Source organism: Fukomys damarensis, unplaced genomic scaffold, assembly GCF_012274545.1.
Source record: "Fukomys damarensis isolate Sample0158 unplaced genomic scaffold, DMR_v1.0_HiC HiC_scaffold_28, whole genome shotgun sequence".
Lineage (NCBI taxonomy): Eukaryota > Metazoa > Chordata > Mammalia > Rodentia > Bathyergidae > Fukomys > Fukomys damarensis.
Window position 1 is genome coordinate 22,219,275 of NW_022900940.1, and position 16,790 is coordinate 22,236,064.

Here is a 16,790-nt window from a genome sequence, read left to right on the forward strand (position 1 = left end):
TGTGGACCTTAGCTGCAAATATTTGATCTGACCCCTGTATGTGACAGATGTGCCAGACCCCTTCTCAATCCCCCAGAAAACTCTCTATCTGTCCTTTGTTCACCACCGATGGCTTTGTCGCCCTCAGCTGACCTGCACCCAGGTGAATAAAGTCCGTGCCTTGTTGTCTTCCACTAGCCTGCTCAGGTGGTCTCATTCCTCTGCCATTTGATTCCAAGGGAAAGACAACTTTACAAACCTCTGATTTAACCTCCTCTAGCTTCAGCTTCCCATAAATAAAAATAATGTCCTGGGGAAGTACAGTAAAAAATACAGGATGGTTGTGAAGTTAAATAAGAATCACATAGAAAAGGTCTTTGGATCATAACAACTCTCACAGATCCCCAAGATAGCACGGAGTCAGACGACATCTGCATGCTTGTGATTATGATTTTCTGCACTGACAGGCAGGGAAACTAAGGCCCAGGGGTTTTGGTAACTTCCTGTGGCCACACAGCTAGGAAGCTGAGCCCAAGTTTGAACCTGTATGTTGCTGTAACTCTGGGGCCAAGTTCTTGACTCTGTGCCAGGCTACCTCTTGACTGTGGGGAGAGATGACAGCGACAAAGATCCAGGGATATGCAGATACGCACTTCCGATGGCGGGACAAGACTGTGTCAACAGTTAAAATTACAGCCAGGAGTAAGAGAGTCAATGTCAAAATTGGGCTGGGCTTGTAGCTCAGCAGTAGGGCACTTGCCTACCAGGCCCTGGGTGAGCTCCCAGGACCCACAGAGTCAGCCCAGCAGAGGTGAAATGTAGATGAAATAAGGCCAGCCATTTCTAGATGAAATAAGAGCCGACCATTTCTGATGATGGATACATGAAGTTTGTGACACGATCTTAACCCCTTTGGTTCTTTAAAATGTACCATAATAAAACATTTAAATATCCATGCCCAATAAGCAGAAACTCATTTTCTGTTCTCAAGACATTACCATTATCTTATTCAGCTGGGTTCTTTTTCCAACTATTGGAATGGTGTTTGCTTGAGCAACCTGTGCTCTTCCTCTTTTCAACAGCCCACCGTGAATCTAGGTGATTGTGCGCAATGCTGCTTCCTCATCTGGTGGGCAGTTCCCTCATCCTGTACCTCTGCTGTCCCTCACCACAGGAGCACAAGCCCTGCTCGAGCCTGCTGGGGGGTGGCACTCAGGTCACTGCCTGCACTGTCTGCAGCTGGGAGCTCAGTCACTCCTGAGAGCTCCACGAGGCCCAGGTGGAGGAAGTAGCTCAAGTCTGCTGTGCATACAAAAGGCAGGGTCTGTGGGCTCCTCCGTGGCTGCAAGTAACTGTCCTTCAGAGAGGTGGGCTTGATTTATGGTAAGCTCACATTTTCCCACACATTTTCTTTAAGAATTAGCATTTTGGCAGTTTTTGGTTTGTGATGTATTTTGCTTTGTTTTGAGACAGGGTTTTGCTGTGTAGCCCAGGCTAGTCTTAAACTCAGGATGATTCTCCTCCTCAGCCTCCTAAGTGCTGGGATTATATGCATGCACCAGCATAGGAGTTGTTACTTTAAATCATGGGTAAGAAAGCACTAACTGTATTATGACCAGCAGTCACAGGCAATGATGCGGAAGGCAGGAACCCAGCCCATCTACACAAGTACAGGCAGTGTCCAAGAGCCATGTGGAAGGGCTGCCCAAAACTTGACATGAACCGAAGGCCAGGAAAATCCATCTGTCACACCAACCTTTAGTAATCAACCAAGGTAACTCAACTTCCAAAGCTTCATTTCAGTCTCAGATTCCGTATCTGTTTGCAGAGATGCTCCACAAGGAGCTTACGTATCTTGGACATTTAGTATTGTGCCTGACACATGGTAGGCTTTGAAAAACATCTGTGGAATGATTAAGTCAGATTCAGTGGTAAAGCCCACATGAACGGAGATCTCACCATAAGGAATGTTGTTCACCATGACAGCAATTCTAAAATTCACTCAAAGTTCTGCCATTTCCCCTTTTTTGGGAGGGGGTGGTTTGGTTGTGCTGTGACCTAGGGATTGAACTCAGGGGCACTGAACTAGATCCTCAGCCCTTTATATATTTATTTTTAGATAGGCTCTCACTAATTGTCCTGGCAAGACTAGAACTTGTAATTCTCCTGCCTCAGCCTCCTTTAGCACTGGGATTACAGTTATAATTTCTTCTTCTAGGATTAGGAAGACACAAATGGACCAAGATTTCTGAATCTACCATAATTAAAAATTATCTGGGCCCTAATGTCATCAAGAAAGGAGATCTGGAAAACCACAGAGTAATTATCAAATGCAGGAAAGTCTGCTGCTGCGATTCTATTATCTAACATACAGTCCACAGTCACGTCTTGCCAGTTACCCCAACACTGTCTTTCGCAGCCACCTTCTCTCCCCTGCTAGGACCCCTCCCAGGGTCCTGGGCTGCAATTAGAGGCTAGGTCTCGCCTGCAATCTTTAACCTGGGACACTCACTAGCCTTTGTCTTCCACAATGCTGACAATTGCAGTCCAACACACACAGAGGACAAGAATGTGTTGGAGACCCAGCCAGAGGGCAAGAGATACAACCTTCAGGCAGCTGTGTCTTTGCAAACCAAAAGCCTAACCCATACAGCTGACAACTTTCCTACCAGACAGAGCTAGAGGCAGGTAAGCATGCTAGCCAAAATCTGCTTTAAATCAGAGGCGAGATTTATTTCAGCCTTACAAACAATCAAATAATCAGCCATTTCCAACCAAGTAGGAAAGGACTCGCACTATATAGGATTAAGCTGAAATAACTTGCTAATCTTTTTGGAAAAAAAAATTTCACAGGTTCTATCAAAATTGCAGATGGATAAACAAACATTAACTGCAGAAGAATACAACACATATATACTATATGTATATATTATACTAGTATGTACTCATGCATGTATATAAATAAATAATTTTCTGGAAAGATATTTAGAAACTGCTAACAGTAATTCCCTCTGGGGAAGAGAATTGGGTGGGAAATTATAATCTTAATTCTAATTTTCTACCTTCACATGCCATCTGAATTTCTTCCCCTCTGTATCACTTCTGTGAATGTCAACTTCAGCCGCTGAACAGGCCGTTCTTGGTTTCTTCTACTGCAGCTCAGAAAATGATACCCAAACAATGCCACTTTGGATTGGGAAGGAGTAACTGCCAGGTTTCCTCCGAGTTCTCCTTCCCTACCTAAAGACCCAGATCCACCAAAGAGGAACACAGTCGCCTTTAATCTTCTTACTAAAGTGCCTCTGATGGAGGAAGATTAAATTCAGATCACAGGGGAAGAGATGAAAATCAAACATCACACCCAGAGCCCAGAGGCACTTTGCCCCACTCATTCTCTCCCGTGAAAACCACTTACCCCCCCTTTAACCATCCAAGCATTTTTATTCATTAATAGTCATAAATACACACAGCAGCTTCATTAGAGATTTCCATCTTCCTCTTCAGTTTGAATGTGCAGTATTAGGAGAGCCTTTTGAATGTCAAGGTACAGGAAGTGGAGGTCATCCCTGCACTGCTACCTACATTTACCAGCTAGAAGTAAAAATTAGTTAAGTGGAAATGATTACCACATATATTTCTCTCTTCCTTTTGAATGTAAATGATGTGACAAGAGTGACAGACCAGAAATTAATCACCAAACCAACCCAAGGTGGTTGCTGTCCACTTTCACCAGCAAATACAGCACAGAGGACATTGTCTGCGAAGTGGGATGTCACCAAAGAGGAGCTGGTGGAGGCTCATTTTCTTTATTACTCTTTTAAATTGAGGTTATCTAAAGGCTTAATATCTGCACAGCGCACAGCACCACAATCTGCCACTTCTCCCCGAGCGTCCTCCTCTGGGACAGAAGGAGCTCTCGGCCCCAGGGCAGACAGGCTTCGGTCTGCTTTCCATGGACTGGCACTCTGCTTCGGACATTTTAGGATCATTTAACTTTGTTAAGAGAAACTGGGCGCTCTGGACGTCTGCTGACTGCTTTCTGTGCTTGCTCTGTTGGCTGTCGCTGCACGCTGTGATAGCGGTGGTGACGCTGCTCATGTTGGTGCTCCGGGTGCTGCAGCGCCTCCCGGGCTGCTGCCGTTCTAGCTGCAGCTGAGTCTGCAGTTGTAAGAGAGAGGAGGAAGGGCCTGAGGAATTAAGCCGTCCTCTGCAAACGTCTCAATCCTGGTAACTGAGATAGAAGCTAAGCTATAGGGTCCATGGCTTCCCTACTGCTTGGAGGATATGAACTCTTAGAAGAACAAAGTCCACCAGAAGAACTGCTAATAAGGTGCATGTTTGATCTACAAGCATGAGGACCTCCTCACCCCGGCCAGGGTGAAACATTCTGTGTACACGTTGAACACCACTCGATTCATCTAAGTCTCTGGGGGCTCTGTGTTCAAGTGTAAGATGAGCAGCAGTCATTCGTGACACGACTGGGACCGCCTCCAGGTAACGCTGCACAGCGTGGACAAATCACTTCTGCTCGTATTTCTGTGTGTTCAGAAGCGACATGTTCTTGAAGAGATGTCTCCCTGAAGCCCATTTTTCCACAATAGGGACAAGTAAAAAACTGTGGCTGCTCCACAGAGAAAGCCTCCCCACCACAGTACAAATCAAAACCCACCCTTGTTACTATGCCCTGCACTGGGCGGTCAGTTGTGTGTCTTCTTGTTGTCACAACACTTTCATAACAAGATGCACAAAGATCGCAGTCGTAGCAATTAAACACTTAAATCAGTGACCTCGAACATTTCCTTTTAAACTTGCATCACAGCTGACACCTGCACGTCAGGACATCCTAGTTCAGAGGGTGGAGTAGCCTCCCCCCCCCCCCCGTGGGCCTGCTCTCTAAAGCCAGCACAACCCTGCTCCTCTCCCCTATAAGGAAGGTAGTGAGCCTCACACATCTGGCACTTCTTTGAGTTTCACATGTGCATGTTTAAAAAATTCATCTATCTACAGCCAGTTTGTCTCAGCAGATGCGACTGTCAAGACCTCAGAGGGAAAGTCTGAACTTCCCTAAACTTCTGTACTTCTAGCCTCCAAAAAAATATTTCACAAAAAAAAAAAAAAAAAAAAAAAGAGAGAGAAGAGAAGAGAAGAGGTTTTGCAGGGCTTGGTGGTGCATGCCTGTAATTTCTGTAATTTCAGCACTCAGGATGCTCAGACAGGAGGATTACCACAAGTTAGAGGTCAGCTTCGGGTATATAATGAGTTTAAGGCCAGCCTGGACTACACATCAAGACCTTGTCTCAAAAAATCGAAACAAAAAGTTTTAAGTGCTCAGACATGAAATTGTTGACGGTACATTATGCAGCTATGAAAACATATGCTAATAGGTTTTAAAAATTGGTACATATCAAGTGAATAAAGTAATCACAAGACAGCATGTGACTAACAGTAATAAAAAAATCAGTAGTTAGCACTAAGAGAAGGAGCTGGGTATGGTGGACACACCTGTAATTCCAGCACTCAGGAGGCTGAGGCAGAAACATTGTGAGTTCAAGACCAGCCTGGGCTATCATGTGGGTTAGAGGCCACCTTGGGCTACATAAGAAAGACAGAAAAAGAAAGGGCAAGGTAAATGAGAATTTTCACATTAAGGTGACAATAACGTCCTTATTTCACAATATGTAGGAGTAGAAAAAGCTTACTATTTCAAGAACTAGGAAAGCTTAATTCACATTTGGGCTTTCTGTGTGTGTGACCTCGGGGCAGGTTGAGTCTTAGTTTATTCTTTTGAAAACTGGGACCATTTCCACCACATTGTATTTATTTATTTGTTTGTTTATTTGGGTACTGGAGATTTTTTCTTTTGGTACAGGGCTTTCCCATTGATCTACATCTCCAATCTCTCCTTTGAGATAGAGTCTCACTAAGTCACTATATTGCCCAGGTTGGGCTTGAACTTGCAATTCTCCTGACTTAGCCTCCCAGAGTTCTAGAATTACAGGTGTGTGTCCCATTCCTTGCTCCTGCTAGTTTTTTAAGTTCTCCTTGGGACTAATGAGGACCCAGACATTGGCACTGTTATTAGTAAAGAAAAGCTGGATTTAGGTCTCATTATGTAGCCCAGGGTGGCCTCAAACCCACATGATAACCCAGGCTAGCTAGGTAATGGACCTCCACCATGCATGTAGCCACCTGCTCCTTGGTATGAACAACCTTGCTAGTCTGTCTAGTCTTTTGGTTAGATATTCTCCTGGACTTTACATTAATTCCAGAGATTGTTGAAACACTTTGGTTCCACAGAATGGCCTCCTCACATAAAATCCCCACCCCACTGACTGCCCACCATCGGGCTAAGAGGGGCAGGGAAGAGCCCACTGAAGAAAACACCTGAAATAGAAATGTACACATTCTAGCCCCAAACACCTGCTCCTGAGCCCTTCAGCAGCCCTTACCGATGGTGGTCTCACAGAACTTGTCTGCAGCCACCTCGCTGGCAATGTTGGCGCCCATGAGCACACTGATGTCAATGCCCATCTTCTCACGGATGATGTCAGAAATGAGTTTCAGTCCCTCTGGGCCCTCGTCGATGCCCTAAGGATGGCAAGAAGTCAGGAGGGAAACCACCAAGCCAATGACATATACAACTCGAAAAGTACTCTTATAAGAGAAAATATATATTGCATATGTAATGTGTAAAGAACAATAAAACAAAAAGCACAAAAATACCCATTACTCAGGTTAAGAAATAGAATATGATCAATACCCAGGATCAAAGAAGAAGGAGGGGAAGAAGGCGGGGGAGGAAGAGGAGAAGGGGGACGAGGAAGAGGAGGGAGAGAGACAGAGGAGGGGGAGGGGCCATGGCGCTTATAGACTCCCTTTCAGAATTTCATGTGCATAAAACAAAACATACAATATTATGTATAAAGTCAATTATATTCAAATAGCAAAATGTTAAAAACTCCAACGGATAATAAAGTAATAGACATACCATTTTATTTATGTACTTAGAAAAAGATGAAATCGTGCATCTAATGATTCCCATAATTTCCAGGTATTAATGAACATGATCTAGAGCCATCTGAAACTACTGTGACATGATATGAAAGTTCCTGTGCCTGTAACTGACAAAGAAAGGGTCACAGGTCCTGCTAATATTACTGTTACTGAAACTCTGGCTCTGGCTAACATTCAAAAGTGAAAGAAATGTCTGCTTCAGTTAGAGGTTAAAAGGAATAAAAATGCAAAGGTCACCCCTCTCCTCAGCAATTAAGTGCATGAAACCCTGGAGGCAATTTGAGGTCTTCTGATTTTCAAAAGCTCGAACTCGAGTGCATATATCCAGGAGTGGGAATTAATGCTGGTTCATTTTCCAGCTGATGCAAACCACCGGTAATTTCGACACAGGCTGAACCCCACTGAGGGGGAGACAATGTTCTGAGAGCAGCTCACCCTCGAATCTCCCACATCCCTGCAATGCTGGCCTGATGCAACAGGAAGTGGTCTCTCTTCTGGCTCTAAATTGACCTAAATTAGGCTTGTGGGATTTATTTACTACTTTCTAGACATTTTTAAAAACACAAACAAAATAGCTGGGTGTGGTGGTACACACCTGTAATCCCAGCACTCTGGGAGGCTGAGGCAGGAAGATCACAAGTTCAAGCCCAGCCTGGCAATTTAACAAGATCCTGTCTCAAAAAAAAGGGCGGCAGTGCAGGGCTGGGGATGTAGCTCAGTGTAAAGGCTCCAGGTTAGATCCCCAGTACTAGGAAAAAAAAATACCCACAAACAAACCTCCTCTCTAGCTCCACCTATCAAGCTGATGAGAGAGGGAATGAAATTTGCCAGCAATCGATGTCTACTGACGTGTTGTGCCTGATCTGCGCAGGAGTTACCTTGATGAGGGTGATTCCCAGCGCTTTCTTGGGCACTCTGCCAGTGATCTCATCGCAGATTCTATGAATGAACTGGTGTGGGATGACGAACACCAGCAGATCCGCATCCTGCACAGCCTCGCTGAGGTTAGAGATGGCAACCTGTAACCAAGGGAGGGGAGAGTTACTCCTGTGTCTGTGTGGAGTCATTCAGCCCCTCAGGCAGGACTGCTGCCAGGGACTGCCAAACCCCAGCCCCTCCCCTCGAGGAAAAGCACCTCTAAGCTTCTTTTCAACAGCTATCGCTTATACTCAACCGTGCAACTTTGGTCACATTCCGGGGATGGCCCTTCACTTGTTCAAACCAACGGGCTCATCAAACAACGAGAGCTATCATAAAGAAACCAGCAGGAAGATGCTTGCTGGGGCTTCTGGGTTACAGATATCTCCTTCCTCTTCTGTGGTGGCTTTTTGTTGAACAGTGTGGGTGGAGTTTGGAGCTAGTGAAACCCCTGCAGAAATGTGCGGGGAGAGCCTACACCAACAGGCTCCACGTGGATAACGCTAACTTCGTGGAAGGCAGAGGAAAAAGCAGGGACTTGTCAACATCATTTAAACCAATGCACCTGAAACCAGCCCTACCTGGATTTTTAATTATACGAACCCAAACATTAGCTTAGCTTACATGGTTTATAAACAGTCATTGCACACACTGCAGATCACAACCCAAAGGCTGGCATTTCTCCAAGGCAGGGAAAGCTGGTTTCCTCTTCAGGGGGTTTCTCCAGATTGGCCGTGTAGGCTGAGCAGCCACTGTGGGGAGGGTTTATTACTAACGTTGGGGCTCAGAATATGATACCCCCAAGTGAAGGCCTCAGAATCAGCCTCCCTAACCTCTTAGTCTCTGCTCATCCCTCCTTTCCCTATCCCCACTTCTACAGGAGCCAGAGAAACTAGAATTCCTCCTCCCCAAAGCAAGAAAGGCATGAAGGTACACATGCATAGTCCCAGATACTCAGGAGGCTGAGGTGGGAGGATTTCTTGAGTCCAAGAATCAAAGCCAGCCTGGGCAACTTAGGAGATACTTTTTTTTTTTTTTTGTACTGAGGATCAAACTTGGGACCTTGTGCTTTCCGAAACAGGTGGTGGAACCATTGAGCCAAATCCCCAGCCCACTTAGGAGATTCTTTAAAAAAAAAAAAAAGTCCAGAAAACAAAACCTCTTTCCCAAGGCAAATTATGGACCTCAGAATACCCTTTCCCCCAAAGCCAGCCATACATCCTAAATATGCTAGTCTAACTTTCCCCTACCTTTCTAAGTTGGCCATAAATAAATTCCCAATCGACTTTGTCTGGAAGTATGTCTGCTGTGGCCTATATCTAATGTCTCCAAAGCCTCATGGGGTCATAGGTGAGGCATTTCAGAGGTGCCTGGAGTTTGGCTCCACTTTGCCTCTCTGCCATGATGCTCCTTCCTCAGAGCCAGCAGACCCTGGTGTGAACCTCTGACACTGAGCTAAATAATCCCTCCTCCTTTAAATGGTGGGTGCTGGGTGTTCTGTCCCAGCAACAGGAAAGCCAACAATACACTGCTCTGCATCACTAGCACACTTTTACTAGTCCTCTGGCACCTGGAGTCTCTACCCTGCCACAAAGCAGTTCCTTATTTTTTCCCATTAACTTCCCACCTGACTCATGATCTCCCTGCCCACCTGGTCCTCACTGGCAAGGCTCACCGCACTCTCAGTCTTGCCTGTGGTCCTTCTCACCCAGTGGCCTTTGTAAGGACTCTGACACCTCATCTCCCTGTGTGTCACTACTATTGCTTAGGTAGATGTCTGTGCTCCCTACTCTGATTCTTATAGGAAGCCTGGCAGCTGGAACTTTGATTAAACCTGTGTCCTTGGGCCTGCTTTTTTTCCCCAAATTAGTGCACACACGCGCGCGCGCGCACGCACACACACACACACACACACACACACACACACACACACACACACACACACACACCGCCCTCCCTTTCTTCCATTTCAGGGTATTTTCAAAATGGTGAAATGGAAATAACACCAGAATCTAAAGGAAAAGACGTAAGTGTGAAGGTGTGAGTCCATACCTGCCTCTGAATAGCTGTGACTCTTATGTCACCTTTGCAAGTGACTTAGCTTCACTTACCTACCTCAGTCACTCTCTACAGAAAATGGGGATAAGAATTTGCTTTCCTACTTAGCTACTTCACAGAGCACTTTCCAAATAAGCCAAATACTGATAGTGTTTTGAAACCCAAAGACTTTAACAAATGAAAGGGATTATTTACCAGAAAAACTGAACTGCCTAGTATAAACTCTTAACATTTAAGAAGTTAAGCCGGGCGCAGTGGCACACGCCTGTAATCCCGGCACTCGGGAGGCTGAGGCAGGAGGATCGCTGTGAGTTTGAGACCAGCCTGGGCTACACAGTGAGTTCCAGGTCAGTCTCAACTGCATAGTGAGACCCTGTCTCAAACAAAACAAAACAAAAAAAGTCAACCCATTCCCATATCCCTTGTTAAAGAACTTTCTAGCTGGTCAGATTCTTTCCTGTCGCTTACATATTCCTCTTCAATAAATCAAAGAAAAACCTGCAGGTAAAAAAACCTTCAAGGCAGTGTGATTGTGGGCTCAACAGCATGCAAAGGTGACCTTTTATCGGCAGAAGCAATTGCATAATGCAATTTAAACTCCATTTGTGTGGCACACGCAGTGCATTCACAGAACATTATTTCTCTTACATAGTATCAGAACAAGTTTTCTTCAACTAACAAAGTAATCTGAATCTCATCTTTCAGAATAAGTCTTTTGGCTAAGCCTGCACACTACCTTTCTGCTCTGAAAAGAATCAAAACACTGCTTTGGAAATACAGACCAATTTTGTGAGCTTCTTACCTAAAAATTTTCTATGGATGTCCATCTCTTAAGATCCAGAAATATGCCAGCAAAGATAACATAGATCAACAGGGCTTGCCTTACAAGAGCAAGCAGGACAAATAAATCAGAGATGGTTGGTTAATGCTCAGACTTTCAGGAGTTCAGTGCTCTGGATCCAAGTTAATTAAAACTCAATAATGAATAAACATCATTAGAAACAAACTGATAAAATCTGTGGATAAGCCCAATGGTTCTTTTATGTCATCCGTAATAGGGCAGGGTGTGTCCTCAACAAGCTTCTACCTCTCAGAACAGGTGAGAGAAACCGCCCTTCCTATCCTAGTTGACTTACCTCCTGACCCTCCAAGATGCCATTTTATGGCATTTAAAGCCAAGTGAAATTTAAATGCCTTCTTCATTCATTTAAAATTATAAATTAATGCACTGGATCAAATTTGAAAAAAAAATGCAGGTAGAAAAATAAATGATCATAGTCCCAGAACTAGAAATAATCACTATTAATATTTTGATACATTTCTGTCCAGGTTCTTTTGAGCCTGTAGAAATATCTAAAATTACATTTATAGAACTAAAGTCATATTTTATGTCCTTAAAATATATAGTATTAAACGACTTTCCCTATTAATCAAATGAACACTTTTTCTACTCAAGTCCATGATCCTTAATGCACTACAAACCAGTATCATAGTAATGATAGACAGCCAATGATAATCCAAAGAAGAGATATAAATGGGGTCTCAGGACCTGTAACTCTCCATGCTGACACAATTTTGGGAGCTAACTAGAGTGGCACGGTTAAAAATGGTCTCACTGCCATGGGTCAGGTGAGAAAACCTAGCCTGGATCAGACATCTAACTGGACACAAGGATAAACTCCCCTACATCCTCTGGGGAATGAGTGTTTAGATTAAACAAAGTACTGTGAGTAAAATAAAGCAAAACAGTTCCTGAGAATTGTAGAGGCACAAAAGCATTTTAATTCCCTCTGGTACTCCTGATTTGCAGCCAGAATCATAGGTAAAATTCACATCCTTGCCTCTGTACATAGAAAAATAACTCTTAGACATCAACAACCTAATGTTGTTTTTTTCCCCCATTATGGGAGAATGAATACAGAACCTTTTGCATGGAGCTACATCTCCAGCCTTTTTTCTATTTTATTATGAGACAAGTTCTTACTAAGTCACTTAGAATCCTCTTGCCTCAGGTTTCCAGAGTGCTGGGATTATAGGCATGGACCCATACCCCAGCTTCTTATGAACAAGAACACACCACTCTCTCTAAGTGAGATTGCTTCTGGAAAACTAGCTGTTAACCACCTAGGTTCCCCAGTGATATATCAAGTAATGGCAACTTATCATGTACACCACTGGTTCTCCAAGTGTGGGCTATGGACCAGCAGCACCACTACAGCCTGGAAATTCGTGACAAATGCAGGTTCATGGGCCAGATATCCGGTAAATCAAAAGTTCCAGGAGTGGGCCCAGGAAGTCCTTATGCTATCCATGTGATTCTGGTGAATGCTAAAATTTGAAAAACACTAGTAAGGACTACTCCTATAGTGAAAATTTAAAAAGCTAAACCCAGGGAAGAAAAGAATGAATACAAAGGCTTTCCAATGAACTGGTCTTCTAATTCTCAGAAGCCTTTCAGCCAAAATTAATAGATATCATCCAAACCCTATTACCCAGAAAGAAATGGTCAATATTTTAATCATTTTGGTCTAACTTTATTTCCCACGGAATACCATCTAAAACACTGAAACAAGATTCTTCACCTGTTTTGTTCTTTGCCATTTCTACTATCTCTGGCATTTATGAAGGCCACAAATAATGCCAAGGATTACTCCAGGTGCTAAGGAAAAAAGGATACAGATCTATGAAAGAAAACATACCCAAAGAGCAGGAAAGAAATAAAGTATAAATTGGACTTCAAAATTTAAAACGTTTGCTAGGCAGGAGGATCTCAACTTCAAGTCCACCCGGGCAATTCAGTTACTTAGCAAGACCTTGTCTCAAGATAAGGAATGGCTGGAGGCATAATTTAGTATAAGGCTCTGGGTAATCTCCAGTACCACAATTGATCGATCAATAAAATAAAAAGTTTTGTGCTTCAAGGGACATTATTAAGCAAGTGACAAGATAACCCATAGGATGGGAGAAAATACTTATAAATTATACTTGAAAAGAGGCCTGAATATATAAATTCTTACAACTCAATAATAAAAAGGCAATCTAATTTTATAGATGGGTAAGGGATCTGAATATATATTTCTCCAAAGGTGCAGAAATGGTCAATAAGCACATGAAAAGACACATAATGTTGTTAGCCAAGTGGCAAATAAAGTTTAAACCATTCATAGAACACCATGTCACCCCACTAAATGGTTAGGATTAAAAGGCAGATAATAACAAGTGCTGATAAGGATATGGAGTAATTGGAATCCTCTTATACTATGATGGAAACTAAAACAATGTGGCCATTTTGTAAAATAATCGGGCTATTCCTCAAAAAGTTAAACACAGAGTTATTGTAGGGCCTAGAAGTTTCTCTCCAAGGTTTATACTCAAAAGAATGGAAAACATACATTTTCACAAAATATTGTTCATGAAGGTTCAAAGCAGCATTGCTCACAACAGTGAAAAATCCGAAACTACCCAAATGTCCATCCACTAATGGACAAACAAAATGTGGTACATTCACAATGCTAGGGTTGAGAGCATGCATGCAGTCACTGGAAGCCTGAGTTCCTACACAGTGGCGTTGGGGGGTAAGGCCTAGTGGAAGGTGACTAGGTCATGGAGGCGGGGCATCACAAAGGATTAACGCTGGTATCATGGGAATGGGCCACCCACTGTGCAAGGGTTACTATAAAGCAAGTGCCCCTCACCTTTACCTTATTCTGACGTAGCATGAAGGCCCTCATCAGATGATGCTGTTGTGCTCCTGGACTCCCCAGCCTTCAGAAACATGAGCTAAATAAGTTTCTTTGCAAATTACCCGGTCTATAGTATATTCTGTTATAGCAACAGAAAATGGAATAAGGCTCATGCAATAGGATACTATTCAGCCATATGCCACAAAATGGTCAAGAATGAAAATATGCTAAGTGAAAGAAGCCAGTCACAGAAGACCACATATTGTGTGATGCCATCTATTATGGCTTTTATCTAGCTGCCACCCCACCAAAGACTCATGTGCTCATAGGTAGGGCTTTTCAAAGATGGCTGGATCTAGGGTGTGTGAATATGGATTATGTATGTGTTATAAATGGATTAGCCCACTGATTAAATTAGTGGAGTTCTGGGTGTGGCTCAATGGATTTAATGAAGACAAAAGATACATCCTGGATGTGAGTGGCATTAAATAACAGACTGTAGCCTGTATAAAAAGAGAAAGCAGAAAGAAGGCCACTGCTTCCTACCAGCTATGCTATGGACTGTTTCTCCTCTACCATTTCACTCTGCCATGCCACTCTGCCTTGGAGCCAGATGACTATGGACTGAAACCTCTGCAAATTGTGAGCCAAAATAAATGTTTCCTCCTTTAACTTGTAAGTATCCAACATTTCATCCCAGCAGCAAGAAATAACTGCATAAGACACCAACTACTATATATGAGATATCAAGAACTGACCAATCAGGCTTGTGACGTAGCTCAATGGTACAGCATTTGCCTAGTATATATGAGGCCATAGGTTTGATTCAAGTGCCCAGAGGAAAAGGAATAAGCAAATCTAAGGAGCTGGAGAACAAATGGGAAAATCAAAGGTGACTACTAAAGAATAAAAGTTGTTTTTGTGGGTAACAAAAATGTTTGAAAATTGACTATAATGATAGTTGCACAGCTATATACAAACATACAAAATGAAACAACACTGGATCAATTAGCCCACGGATTATATCATAGTAAAACAAGTTTTTTAAATGATGGCAGAGCTCAGAAGACAAGGATAAGAGGCAATGGCAACAGTATTTTATAGAGAATGCTGTGTTCATAAATCCTATTGTCACAGTGAGGCTGGTAAAAGCTGGAGCAAAAAGAAGAGCCTCTATCTGGATGAGCTCTAAACACAGGCTCATGATACAGAGCCATATAGAAGAATCAACAATCTTCATCTTGCAATGACAGGAAATAACAAATGCTCTTTCCATTCAGGTCTAAGGGGAAATAAAAAACTCAAACCAGCCCTGTTTTCAGTGCACAGTCAAGGACAGTGGTAAAGTCATTGTTACAGAAGGTTCCTGCAGGGGAAGGGGTCACATGAAAGTGAACCTGAGGAAGGGTCAGGTAAACAGCAGTATGGAGGCTCCAAACAGAAAAGAATCATTGTCTTAAGTCAGCACATTAATAGACAAATATTATAAATGGCAACCTCGTATTGACAGAAATGCATGCCTTTCCTCCTGGAATTCACATGAATAAAAATGGTTAAAATGTAGCATTTTAGGTGGTTAGCAGAAGTTTGGGTAGAAGATTGAATTTCCTGTGGACACAACCAAGTAGTTCCCAGGAGCACTGTCCATAACAGCAAAAAGTTGGGAATCACTCAAGTGTCTACTTCAGAGAATGAATATATTCATTTTCATGAACCTATAGGCTTTGGACATCACTCGGGTCTTGGGAGTGGACTTTTTCTTCTTTCTCTTCCCCCTTCTGTCTGTTGGTAGTGATGCTGTACTTTGGCTTCTCATGTTGACTCCTCCCCGTCACGGTCCCTATGGACAGCACGGGTTTGAGCATCACAGAACCACTCAGCAGAGCCACTTCCTCTGACAATGCTTGAGTCAAGTGTAAGAAGAGCACCAGGCTAGGTACCACTGGTACCTAGAAAGTTGGAAAGAACTAGAAAATCAGGGTCACTGGAGGAGGGCAGGTAGAGGCAGGCAGGCAGATGCACAGGGGATTGTCACAAAAGGACATCACAAGGTATATGGTTTATGGAAGACAAGGAAAAACTCTGATAAAAAGAAAAGCTCAGAAGAATTTCTACCCCAAGGATGAAATAGCAGTGGCCCACTCTGAAAAAAAGAAAAGCTCAGAAGAATTTCTACCCCAAGGATGAAATAGCAGTGGCCCTGGATGCCTTTTATTTCCATCAGACATTTAAACTAACTTCCAAATTCATAGTCCTAGGGACCGTTCCTTCACCCCACCAAATATACCTTTAGAGTGCAACTGGGGGCAAATGCTGGCTCACTTTCCTTCAGCAACACAGAGGAGAAAGTGATTAATTAGAGGCCAACAAATTCAGCGGGTCTAGGAATGAGCCCATCAGGAAGCAAATCCCACCACAAGCCCTAGCTATGGGACCTTGGGCAAGTCCACTTGTTTCCTCCCCTCTGCAGTCATAATCATCATTACAATAGGAAAGCTAACACTATTGACCTAAGAGGGTTGGTGATGGGATTAAATGGATAATGCTTAAATGGATGCACTGCTTGGCACTAACACAGACTGTATTGTTAAAGACCAAATAAAAATCTTCAAGAAGCTAGGCCTTGGTATCTCCAACTTCCCTGCATGTGTTGGCTTACAAACAAGTCTCTGAGCTTGACTCTTTGAGGAAAGCAATATCATCAACTCCCTTTTTCCCCAGCACCCAACACTGTGCTTTGCATGCACAGGACATGCTCATGAATGCCTGGTGAAATGCAGCAAATGGTATTTCAATAGCAAAGGAGGTAAGTTTCTCAGGTAACCCACAGGCATCAGACAGACACAGTGGTCTTGTTTTCAAATGGACTATTGCAGAAAGCCCCCAAGAGGTGAATCTGGCAACAAAGTTCATAAATTCTACCCAGACATGCAGCAGGGCATATACCTATTTCATTCTCCATGCTCGTTTCCTTTTTCCTCTACAAATCAGAAGACCAAGGACAGGCAATAACCTATTTTTCATGGGGCTGGGGATTTAGCTCAGTGGTTCTGCTACCCGCCTTGCAAGCGCAAGGTCCTGAGTTCAATCCCCAGTACCAAAAAAAAAAAAAAATCTTATTAAATAATCTATTTTTCT

The 16,790-nt window shown here is 43.2% G+C and overlaps 1 protein-coding gene and 1 pseudogene across 1 annotated transcript in view; both read right to left on the reverse strand.

The window, feature by feature from the left end:
* Gpd1l (glycerol-3-phosphate dehydrogenase 1 like) overlaps positions 1 to 16,790 on the reverse strand; it is a 39,451-nt gene that overhangs the window by 21,405 nt on the left and 1,256 nt on the right. Inside the window, exons 2-3 of the mRNA XM_033756946.1 lie at positions 7,872 to 8,012; positions 6,429 to 6,567 (exon numbers count right to left, since the gene is read on the reverse strand). Coding sequence (XP_033612837.1) covers positions 6,429 to 6,567; positions 7,872 to 8,012 — 280 coding nt within the window. The remainder of the gene's footprint in view (positions 1 to 6,428; positions 6,568 to 7,871; positions 8,013 to 16,790) is intronic.
* LOC104865882 lies at positions 2,970 to 4,821 on the reverse strand (annotated as a pseudogene).